Source organism: Prosopis cineraria, unplaced genomic scaffold (genome assembly GCF_029017545.1).
Source record: "Prosopis cineraria cultivar Desert tree isolate PC_DT_omini unplaced genomic scaffold, ASM2901754v1 PC2, whole genome shotgun sequence".
In the NCBI taxonomy this organism is placed as follows: Eukaryota; Viridiplantae; Streptophyta; class Magnoliopsida; order Fabales; family Fabaceae; genus Prosopis; species Prosopis cineraria.
In genome coordinates, this window is record NW_026555333.1 from 14,594,020 (window position 1) to 14,606,935 (window position 12,916).

The following is a 12,916-nucleotide window of genomic DNA, read 5'->3' on the forward strand; positions in this document are numbered from 1 at the left end:
TGAGTAAAATACAATAAATATTAATTCTAAGGAATATTCACATGAATTTTAAAAAATTGAAGCGAAGTATAAGCAATTATGGTAAAATAGAGGGATATTTTACTCTTATAATTTGAATGTGCACGAAATAACAAGTTTTGAAGTAATCTGTGAGGAAATAAAACAAGTTGGCTTATGTTTTCTTATCATGGACACATGTTATTCATATTTTAAATATGCATGATAATATTTTTTTTCCTGAGGCCATTAAAAAATGATAATGTATGTTAGATTTATAGTAAATAAATGATAGGTAGGACGTCTGCAATAAAATTATAAACTTAATCTAGACAACATATTAAAAAGTACATATCTTATCTTGTGAGATTTTTTTTATTTACTCAAAATAAAACAATCTAATGTTGTTATTTTTGAGAACAAGTATTTCGGGCTAATTGAAATAAACTTGACAAATTTAGGATTAGGCTTAACTAAATAACACATTTTTTATGTTCCGGCCTGTTCAAATAACCCAAATATAATTTATTTATATATTTCTGAAAAAATGATTTGTAAGTTCTTATAATTTTCTTCAATTTTAAATTGAGTTTCTATAATTTATTTTGCTTCAATTGAGTTCTTATAGTTTAATCCAATAGATTTATTATGTCTAAAGATTAAAATCCTTGAATTGTTCCTTTTAAAAAATAAAACTAAGAACTTTTATATTTCTGTTAAATGATTATTTAATTTTAAAATTAATTACATAATTTTTATAATTCAAAATTTATATAATCAAATTAGGTCTTCTAAATAATTTTTCACATGTAGATTTTTTATAAAAAAAATTAATAAAAATATAATCATTGTATTGCATCAAATATCTATAGACATCAAAAGTGTTTTTGTTTCGAGAAAATTAAATATTTATTAATAATTTAAACCTTGATAAGCAAACATGTATTAAACTATAAGAGCTTCATTCAAATAAAATAAACTACAAAGGCCTAATTTAAGATTGAAAGAAATTATGAGGACTTGTAGATTATTTTTTCTTATATTATGATAAATTATTATATTTTTTTAATATATATAAAAATAACACATAACAAAATAAAAAATAAAAAATTTTCTCTAAATTTTATTTTTCACAAGGCAACACTTTCTAAAATAAAATAAATTATTATTTATATTTTTAATATGAATTTATATAATAAATTGTAAAATAGAATAAGTTGTTATTTAGTTTAAATTTACATAAGATAATAGAATATGAATATATTGAATACTCTATCCGGTCATTTTTATTAGTCATATTTTAAAAGGTTTTCTTGGTTTTTTATTCAAGTCATTTTTCCTTGTTTTTCATAACCTTTGATGCACAATTTTAAGAATATCTTCCAACAAATTTTTTAAAGAAGTGCAACATTCTAATTTCTAAGAAAACTCTTCTCACATGTTAAATATTTTTTTAAATTTATAGGTAAAATTAGAAAGTGAAATATTTTCAAAGCAATTTTAGTAGTTTAACTATCTCACCTGATTTTTAATGAACTAACTTTTATTACCCCATGCGCTGCAGGAGAAGCAAAAAGTATATTAAATTGAACACTACACTTCACTTTTTTTTTTTATTGATACTACTCCTATATTAGTCAAGATATCATTATTTTATCATGTAATATAACACATTCCTAATATAAAGAAATTTCATTTCATCTGTTTGCAACCTCCATTACCCAAAAAAAAAAAATATTAATCCATTAGTACAACATCATGAAATCAAGCATAAATGGGAAGACAAGATAAATAACACATCATCAGCCCAAGTACCAAAAGATTTATATCTAAATAACATTTGCAGTTAGAAATGATTTAAAAAAAATATAAAAAGTATTTTTTATCCTTTAAATATTGAAACATCTCCAATGCATTGCATGACAAACAGATCTAGTTGTGTTTAAAGCGTTTGGTAATCACTCTTTCTTTGATGTATTGATGACACTTTTAATGCTTCACACTTTGAAGTATTGATGTCTAATGCGTCTTCCCAACGAAAATATATATTTGTTTATACGGTTTTTGAGATTGTAGAAGCAATTCAACCTTAGCTGTGATTTTTTTTCCTCATTCTATGGACCTTAAATGCTATTCTCTCTTTAAAAAATGAAGAATTTCAATAAAGCACTCTCTGGTCTCTTGAGGTTTAATTTTAAAAAATATCAATAAAATATGAAAATACACATGATTGAATTGAAAATATATTTTGATAAAAAAATAATCAAAATAACCTTCATTTTTTAACAAGTTAATTTGAGATTTTAACGAATATATTGTATATTTTAACAAGTTAGTAATATTGAATATGTAGAATATATTAGTAAAAAATTCTCTAATAAATTTACAAGTATAAATTTTTACTTGTTAGTATCTGAATACCTTATTCTAAAATATGGAAAAATAATTGCATTTGCAGTACTATTTTATAGAACTCATCAAGACAAGTATGTCCAACTCTTACATGTTAATATCATGAGTCATCCTATTAAAAGCTGAACTTTTACTCATCAATAAAATTGAATATTAATGTACATGAAATCATTTTCTTCCTCTTCTGATTTGTTCTCTTCCTCTTCTTCTTATGCAATTTTCTTGTCATCTATTTTGTTCTATTTCTTTTCTTCTTTTGCATTTTCATTGTCATCCTCTTCTTCTGCATTTTCCCCTCTTCCATTCTACTCCTCCCTCTTGATTGCCTTCATTTTCTTTTTTCTCTCTTCTCCTTTGTTTGATTCTGACAAAGTTGACGAGATGAGAAGAAAGTGAACTTCAATTGCTTATGCGTGATGGTGTGTTTTGCCATATGCTCATTTTCCCTCTTTAAATTTGAGATATTTTTATCACTTGGTCTCAAAAAATATATGCACTTCAATCTTTTGAACTTGCGAAACAAATTCAATTCTTTTACGCCTTTTTTGTTATAATATTGATTGAGGGGGCCCACATGAGCATGGCATTCTCCGATAACAAAATATCAATAATTTTTTATAAAATATGAATAATGAAAGTTGGCCCCAAAAAATAGGGAAAATGACAATTAGAAACTCATAAGAATATTAATGCCAAATACATACCTTGAATTACTGAAATTTAAAAAACAAATTATAATTCTTATTTGCAATTAAAAATACGTATAGTCAATTGAAAAATGTATAAAATATATTTTGTAATGTTAGTTGAAAATTTAAGAATGTCAATTGTGAATCTTATTTTTTATTGTTAATATAGATAAATCATTTAAAAAATTAAGTAAATACATTTAAAATTATTTATAATGTTAGTTAAAAATTTACAATAGTAGTGAATCACAAACAAGTCACTTATGCTTTTTATGTTAATATATAGATAAGTCACTTAAAAAATTTATTAAATATACTTAAAATTATTTGTAGTATTAATTAAGAATTGCAAGTCAATCCTTATGATTTCTTGCTATCTTTTGAAAAATCAATAAAAAATAATTAAAATTTTTTGTAATGCTTGTTTAAAATTTATTAAAATTTTTTTCTGAATCGCAAGTTAATTAATAAAAAAATAATTTATTATAAACAAAAGTTATGGTAAGTTGTTGAGATTGTAATAATTTAAAATTTGTTATTATCGTTACCATGCTTACAGGTTTCGTATTTGTCATTCTCCCAAAGGAATATGAATGAGAATAACGAAAGTACGGTGTCGTTTAAATCAGTTCCCTTACTTTTCTTGGTTCGATGGCCTGAGGTTCATCCTGTCAGGCCGTCACTCGAAATTTCTTTCTGCGATCGATCAGCTAGGGCATCAAATCTTGCAGGTCAAAACAACCAGCTAAAATTTTTGACATTTAACTACTTTAAACAATCGGCTAGGGCATCCAAGGTCCGTTCTCTTCCTTATCCGGTGGTTTATGCTTCTCCTTCTCTACTGTGCAAGGCATCGTTTGCTTGATTGGTCGTTAGGCTGAACTGTTTTCCTGCTTTATTTGATTTGCTGGGTTATGTGGATGTGAATCCTTATTATGCCCGTTATACCGGCACAATAAGCAAGTTTGAGTATTAAGGAGATCGAGACTGTTCAGTTGTTTTTGAATGAGATTAACATAATCTGGAACGGCATTCCCATTCAGACTTGCCAATATTCTTGCGCATCGTATGGATGCAGACTCTTGCATCGATTCTGTATCTTAGGAAGCCCCGCCAGCCGAGGGCTTTTGTTCTTAAGACTTGTTATAGTTTATTGTTGTTCCTTGCAAGATTTTCTGCTCTCATCTGGCGTATTTATGTTTGTCTTACCCATTTAAATAATTGTCTTGTAAAATTTCATTCAGGAGTATGGAAGGGGAATTGCCCAATATAAAGAAATGGATTGTTTTGTACCCTGTTTACATGAATTCAAAAAAGACAGTGGCTGAAGGAAGGAGAATTAGCTCAAGCAAGGCATGTGAAAATCCTACTTGTGCTGAAATTGGCGATTGCTGCAGCTATCTTAAACTTCCCTTTGCAATTGAGGTTTGTTGCTATCTAATTTGACGCGTTCGTGTTAAGTTTGAATTTATTCTATGCTTTTTATTCCCAATTCTTTTGTGTCTCTGTATGCTGGCTTCAAATGATGCCTGTGGACTAGACTGTATGTAGTGAGTTTACTTAATTTCCTGACAACTGCAGATAGACAAGGCATATCCACGTGATTTTATGCAGCGAGGGAGAGTGCGTGTATTGCTTAAAAAGGAGGATGGGACTCCATTTGATCCTTCCATTACATCCAGTAAGATAGCCTGTGTATGCAGTTCTTAGTGCTGTTGTTATAATATGTGAATTCTTATATAATCTCTGAGTGAATCTAAATCATCACTGTGATTTGATCGCTTTCATCTGATATCTTTTTGGCTACAGCCATCAGCATAAAGTGTCTTAAGCAGTTGTGCAAAAGAATGTTCTATGCAGATGAGAACATTTTCAAATGCTGGCAGAGGATGCCCTATTTGGAGCTCTTAGCTGGCATCAATATGGCAAAGTATTAGCAATGCTTCATGACAACTTTGCCAACACTCATATAATGAGGATTAGTCTTGGTTGTAGAGATATACTTTTTCATGTTAGAGAACTAAAAATTGAAGGTTTTAGAAAGTTATTGATTTATGTAGTATTTTCTTAGAAGCTGAAATCTGTAGGTTGTTTAGAAACACAGGCGAAAAGAAATGGGTACTTTTTTTTCCCAACCATACAGGAAAAAGAAAAACAGAAAGCTTATTCAAACAAAGTGCCGATGTCCATTGCCTTCTGGTAGGACTTGAGAAGAAAGGAAAAGAATAGAAAAGAAAAGAAAAGAAAAGAAAGAAAGGAAGGAAGAATAATTGCTGCAATCAGAATGTGTTTGTTAAAAGTTTCTGCTATGGAATTTGACTTTATTGTTGAGAGCGATTCTTAGGCTGCCCTCAGACAATTAGAAAGTTGACTCAACCTCACTACATTTTTACTATGTAACTTGGATACTTGGCTTCTAGGTATGCATGATAGAACTTTGACTATTTTTCCTGCTCTTGAGTTTTTCAATTTCTAGGGTAGAAGTTCCCCCCGCCCCCCCCAAAAAAAAAAAAAAAAATAGATCTAGGTTTGTAACTTGGAGCATTGGGCTTGATGAATCAAATCAGAAAAGTTCTCTGCAAATAAGACTCTTCAAATCGAAGCCGGAAAAAAATGTAGAGCAGAGAGAAAGGAAGAGAAAAATCCAAATGTGGTTGAGTTTTGGACAGAGAGCACCTCGTGTGATTAGTTAGGGAGAAATTTAAACTTCAATTTTCATGAACATTGCTTGTACAATTTGATAGTTTGCTTGAGCAGCTACTGTCTTGATTGGATGTTTTGCTACATCAACCCAGCAAACAAGTTAATTTATTTGTATCTCCAGAGATGATTACTGATGCTTATTTGTTTTAGTTCTGAGGATTTGCTGATTTGCCAATTCTGAAGTGCAATTTATTTTTATGTTTTCTGTAAAAGCCACGTTGTGGGCTGAACTAGCTGTGTAGGTAGTTTTTAAGCTTAAACGAATGGGCCTTTAAAATTCTGCATCAGAAGTTCTAGTAATGTCAATCTTCCTGCCCTTGAATTAAAGACGGCGCAAGATCAGGTGCTAGTCTTTCACCTTTACGTCAGAGAAGAAAAGCTTAAAACCATGCAAGAAAATATCAAATAAAACTAGAAATTGTCTTTTACGATTTGAAGAAAAGTCTGAATTAGCAAAATTGTAGAATATATTCATGCTCTCTGTGGTCTGAGAATGGTGGACTAATCTTAATTGCCAAATCTGGTTCTGGTTTAGTTCATCACGAAAGGTAGATTTGTTAAAATTTAAGTAATCTGGACTTGGACACTTTTGATGTAGTTACTAGTGTTAGGGTCTCTCTATTATTTGATCCAGTAAGTTGCTTTTTAATGTATGACAGCCATTGATGAAAAATATTGATTATCAAGGAATGCTTACTGGGTCCATGTTTCTCATGACATTGTCATGCTAAATAGGTTTGTTTTGCTTGTAGTTCTGACAAATCACGAAAGCTACATCTTGTAGAGCTAACATTTACGTAATCTGTAGGGCTAAATAGGTTTGTTTTGCTTGGAGTTCTGACAAATCATGAAAACTACATCTTGTATTAAAATTGAATTATGAAAATGCAAGTGTTAAGGTCCAATATAGAAGCAATTCTTAATTCCAATTATCTTTAAAATAATCATGTGAGGGTGAGAAAAATAATTTTCCCCAATTTTTCTTTGTTCCGTTATTTAGCTTCAATTGGATGATTCTAAGTCCGTCAATCATTTTTTGCTTTGTGTTACAGGAAAAAGTCTAATGCTTCGCATTGCAGAAATGGTGCCCAGACACCATGGAAGAGCAAAGAAACAGGAGCCTACATCAACATCAGCGGGAACCTCGAGCAACAAAGGTGGCAAAGGTGGGAAGAAAAAGAGATAAAACCCTGCTTAGAAGTTAAAACATTGACCAAAAGGGGAAAAACCTGTTTAAAACTATAGCATGCTGATGTCAGAATGTTTTGCTGAGTTCTAGCTTTTCGGTCCCAAATTGTTTGTCAATCTATCAGCGGACTGTGATCCATCTAACATTCGAGATTCTTCCTCTTGCATCTGAAACATTTTCTTATATTTTTTCTGTTAAAAAATGTAAGTTATTTTTAATTGAATATCATCTTTTAATAAAGTAGTTATCTACTTTTAAACTAACTTTATTTTTTTAAATTTACTTTTATTAAATATCCTACAATAAATATAAAGTTATTATTAATAGGAATACTTTTAAAAAAAGATAATGATTATATTTTAAAAAATTAAAAATATTTTAAATTTTAAAACATTTAACTTCTTAAAAAATAACTTATATTTTTGAACGGAAAGAGTAAAATTTGGTTACTTTGGTTCTTTAGAACCCGCAAGTCTTACGTTGTAAATTTGCATTTTTTAATTCTGATGCTGATTTTGCTCCGCCTGATCTTCCCATATTGTTTATGGAGATGAATCAACCAACCTTATGGGCAGTAAGGAATCTAGGAACACATTTACGGGTGCCGGAATTGAAAATCACCTACAGTATTTTCGAGGGGGGAGGGGACTACGGCTAAATTTTTCATTTTGACAACCCCCGGGGGGGGGGGGGGTTTGGTTACTGCTTTTGGGGCCCATTGACAATATAAAAGCTCTAAGCTCAATTTTCTTGAATGTTGCCTTCGGGCAACTTGCTGTTAAAATTGGTGGAACTGGAGCAGAGACAGGAGTCCTTTGAGAAACTTGTCACCAATTGTGTTACGATCAGAATTGGCAACCGAAAAAAAAAAAAAGTTTACAATCAGACGTATTTTTAAGTATGAAGGGTGAAAATTGTTTCATGCATTATATGTGAGAGTCATACTATTAATGTTGAGTCGTGTTACTATTGATTATTGATAGGGATAATCACAAATAAGTTTTAAAGAAGTCAATTAATTCAAATAAAGTTTAAATTATCAAATTCGTGTTTTAAATTTTAATAAAAAAAATAAATTTATTTATTTCTCAATCATATTAAAATTTAAAAAATAAATTATAAATTTATCATAACGTAATTTTAATATTGAAAATAGAACTTGCAAATTTTTAAAATTTAATATTTTAAAATTTAATTTAAATTAATTAGTTTTTTTAACTTAGCTTTCATTCTTTCTTATTAATATGATATTTATTGATGTTCGCGTCTTTTGTTTAGTGTCTCAAAGCAGAACCATTAAAAGCCTTGAAGCTGTAATAGTGAAAAGTGAAGTTGGCACTTGGGCCTGCTCATATTTTTTTCTAGCCTCCTCAGTGTGCCCGTTATTGCCCAAGGTTGATGGGAAAGATTCTCAAAGCGTCAATTCCTTTCATTTAAAAATATAAAATATTTTTAAATTAATTTTATTTTTAATAAAATAATTATTTATTTTTAAATTAATTTTATTTTTTTATATTTATCCATATATAATAAAGTATTTTACTTTAAAATAAATATAAAGTAATTGTTCAATAGGGGTATTTTTGAAAAAAATGTACTGATTATATCTTAAAATATTAAAAATATTTTATATTTTTTAATATTAAATCTCTCAAAAATACTTTATATTTTTCAACAGAAGGAATATGCTACTAGCATTATATCAAAATAATAATCAATCTTGTAGTTTTCTTTTTTTAAAAATATCACATTAAGATTAGTTTATAGGAAAATTGACTTTTTAGGATTTGATAATTTTAAAATATCAATTAAGGATCTTAGTCCATCGTCCCTTCTTGTTTCTTTTGTTTTTTTTTTAGAGCCAAAATCTTAATCCTTTGTTGACACTTGAGAAAACTCGATTATACATCCTCGTACAAGCTAGAAATATCGGAAGTCGAGTTGAGCTTGATGTATTATATCAGTATTGATATCCCTCATGAATATCACTATAAAATATAAAAATTCCTGTTCATAAATATGAATAAAGTTAAGTGATTCATTAGATTCTATGTAATTCACAGTATTGATCTTTAATTAATCTTAAATATAAATATAAAATTTTTATGATATGTGGTTACCAAAGTCAAAAATAAATCAAACCTGAAGACTTTGCTTGTAAGAATTAACTTCCAATTCCCACAAGGAGGGCCCCAAACAGATATGCTTATATCCACTACGTTTACTTGCGAAGATCACATGATGGATGAGCACCTAAAATTCAAAGATGTTGTTGACAACTGAAATGTTGCAATTTAAAATTTGGAAAGTAATTTTATCAATTAATAATTTCAAACTTGGGCCCTCAAAGTCAAGCCTACGATTTACCAAACAAAGCCACCTTGTTCTTATAAGAGACTATCCATATCTAGTCCAATCAACTCCAATGATCCAATCAAAATAATCATTACTCCTTAATCATGTTCTCAAAAATAGATCACCATTCAACCACTTGAGACACTAATTTAAGAGTTAATAATTAAAATTATGATTAAATTATGGTTAGGACAATCATAAACATAATATTTTATTAAAATAATAAAGATATTGATTTAAGTAGTTGAATGACTTGATTTTAATATTATACCGTGGACTTGTATTTTTTTTCTTTTATTATTATTATTATTATTATTATTATTATTATTATTATTATTATGACATACTAACCTATTTTCTCATAATAACTTTAAACTTTGATTAATTCAAATCAAGTAAGGTTAAACTCTTAATAAGGGATGGTTCTTTAAAAGGCATATTTTGCACATATGCAAGCGTAAAAATTGGTCATTGTATTCACGAGTCCAAATTCTTTTCACTAAGAATAACGCACCTTAATCCTCATTCTTATAAACCTTTATTGAAAGTGTCCAATGTAACTCCGCTAAAGATTAATAAAAAAAAAAAAGAGCGATTATATTTATTTGGAATATAGAGTGTTTATTTTATCTTCATTATTATTAATCAATTGTCATTGCCTTTTTGTTATTTTTTTAATCAGAAGAAAGACATCCCTTATTTCATTTCATCACATTCTCATTTATTTTTGTCACCGTATTTGAAACGATAGTGGTCTAACCATTGTGATTTCTTCCTTTGTGAGTTTGGATAATGATAAAGTCTGAACGGTTTCCGTCAAATTACTTCATTGATTAAATTGAAAAGTCTTTTTTTATTTAACATTTTTATTTTTTCTTTTGGAGCTGAAGGAGATAACATCGGGACGGCCTACCGAATCTGAAATTTCTCGTCATTTTTTTTCATTTTCTTCTTTACATTTCACGCTTATCTTTAGATTGAAAAATCATTAACTGTTAAGATTTAATCAAATTTATTTATATATTTTAATAACAGTTTACAATTGTGAACTGCTCAAGTTGAATTTTAATCATTTATATATATTTATTTTTGTTTTGTTGTAATAATTTTATAAAATATTAAATTTAAGCGTCGAATTTTTAATTCAAAAGCGAGGATGGATTTTTATCCATTTCTGACCAACCATCATCTGACATCACTAGCCAATATAACCTCTCAGAATCTCTCTCTCCAATTTAGTGGTCTGAAAATAATTCTTTTTCTTACGGTGGTTTGAAAATTCTTCAATTCCACATATCAAGTTGACCGCGCACACGCTAAGCCAACTTGTTTATTAATTAAAACGAATATAATTCTCACCAAATTTGATAAAAGGTTAAAAGATCATTTTTTTCTTAATTTTTTTAGAAGATTGGATGCTTGTATTAAAAGGTGAAATAATATCTTTTCTAAATGATTTTTTTCAAAAGTAAAATTGCCCTTTCATAAAAAACTTACCATCTCTTATATTGTCTGCTGATGTGGAATAGTTGTAGAACTCATATATAGTGACCGAAAAGCATTTAATATGGGCCAAAAGGGTTGAAAGTAATAGTGACAGGAATCGAGTATAATTTTAGTGGCAAAATGGTGGTAAAATTGATCAAAATACTTTGTTGTCATCAAGGTGTGGACCCCACAACTATTCTTCATCAGTAAATAATAAAAAAAAGACTTGTCTATGATGGAAGGGCAAGTTTGCTTTTAAAAAATTGTTTAGGGGGATACTATACCACCCTTCAATATAAGATACCTAGTATTTTTAAAAAAATTAAAGAACAAAATAATTTTTAACTCTTGATATAAATATATAGATTCAAATGCAATCCACATTCACATAAGTAAACATGTTTTTTTTGTGGGCAAAAAAAAACATGCTTCTTTTTTTGTTGTTCAGCAAAATAAACATTCATTTCAACCAAAATCAAACCATCTCATGTGTTTAATATTGTTTTGTTATTTAATCATAATTGCATAATGCTACAAAGAATAGCTCTATAACATCCTGAAATTTAAAATAGGATTAATCAAAATTTTTAAAGGATTAAGTTAATTAATCTATATTCTAATTAGATTAATTAGGGTAATTGGATAACTTTTGGGTCCATTAGACCCTACAAGGGAGCTAGATTCAGACCCTAAATGTTATTGGGCTTTAATAAGGGCTCAGACTAGGTCATCCACCATGGCGGACGTGGGAAATTTTAAAATCTAAACTCATGGCTTTGGATAACAAAGAGAGGTCGGAAAGGATGAAGTACTCTACTAGAATTTGTGTCTTAGGGGTGCTTAGAGGTGATTTCAAGCCATCTGACCCTTGAGTAAGCTTCCTAATCTCTTCTTTCTTCTCTATGCATTTTCTTCTAGTTTTTAGGGTTATGGCAATGTTGTTCAAATTTCCAGCACAAATTAATCAATTTTAAGATAATATGATGGATTACCAGGGTTAGTTAAACATAATAAAGGTTAAATAAGCTAAAGAAAGTTAAAAATGAGACTGGTTATTGTTAATATCATTAATTAAGGTCTTAGACCTTAATCTCAATTAAGGGTTAATTAATTACATTTATTAATCTTAAACTATAAATTAACTACTCCTGAAGCTCATGGATGGTTCATGAGCTTCCTCACATATAAATCTGGTAATTCAGATAAGTTAGGCTTATTCAAATCGGGCTTAAAATACTTATCTTATATAAGAAGCCCATATAACTAAGAATAACCTTAACAGCTTCGATCTTTAGGCTTATTCGAGCCAACCCAAATACCTATAACTTTTTAAAAATATTTTTTTATTTTTTGAACTAATTTTAATTTTTAAGTAACTTTGTTAAGCATAAAGCATTATTTTAACTTTAAAAGAATAAAATAAAAAAAATAACTTATCATTTTTATACTTAAGTAACCACGTTACTATTTTATTATATTATTTGTAATTTATTCATAAATATTTTTTCTTGTAAATTAATGTCTAAGTTATTTAAATAATAAATATTACTCTTATCATGGTCATACATAAATATTTATATATTTTAATTAAATTATATTATTTTACTTATAATCAAGTCGCCTTAATTCAATCACAATTAGACTGTTAATTTAAAATTATTGTCTAATTAGTTTAAAATTTTTAATAACTTTTAAGTGAAAAACTTTACTTTTAAGAATATAAGAAAAATAATTATCATTATATCATATAAAATAAAATTATTTAATTATGAATAAAATATATTTATTTAGAATTATTTTTTCTTTAACTTTTTTTATTTTTTAACTCCTACATACAAGGGATATTACTCTAATTTATTCTTAATTTTTAACCAAATTTGATGTGAACGATCACTAAATAATTAAATAAATATATTATTTTATTTATTATATTTATCTAGTAACAGAGTCAAGAATTTATACATGTTCAAATTTTATGTTTAAAATTATTTTTAATTTAATTTTTTACTTAAAAGTAATTATCTTATTTTATAAAAAATATAAAATATATTCTTTGGGATACTCAAGTCTAAAAGGATGTATG

General features: G+C 28.0%; 1 protein-coding gene across 1 annotated transcript; it reads left to right on the top strand.

Annotated features, from left to right (window-relative positions):
* Positions 1-3,718: 3,718 nt before the first annotated feature.
* Positions 3,719-7,253, top strand: LOC129303316 (signal recognition particle 19 kDa protein-like). The gene is made up of 4 exons (XM_054942545.1): positions 3,719-3,894; positions 4,343-4,523; positions 4,680-4,779; positions 6,854-7,253. The coding sequence occupies exons 2-4, from the start codon at positions 4,347-4,349 to the stop codon at positions 6,985-6,987; spliced, it is 411 nt and encodes a 136-aa protein (XP_054798520.1). The 5' UTR covers positions 3,719-3,894; positions 4,343-4,346; the 3' UTR covers positions 6,988-7,253.
* The last annotated feature ends 5,663 nt before the right edge of the window (positions 7,254-12,916 follow it).

Bases quoted from the DNA above. Each gene is read 5' to 3' on its own strand.
- LOC129303316 (XM_054942545.1), top strand. From the start codon at position 4,347: ATGGAAGGGGAATTGCCCAATATAAAGAAATGGATTGTTTTGTACCCT. The intron at 4,524-4,679 runs GTTTGTTGCTAT...TGACAACTGCAG, and splicing joins AACTTCCCTTTGCAATTGAG to ATAGACAAGGCATATCCACG. The intron at 4,780-6,853 runs GTAAGATAGCCT...TTTGTGTTACAG, and splicing joins TGATCCTTCCATTACATCCA to GAAAAAGTCTAATGCTTCGC.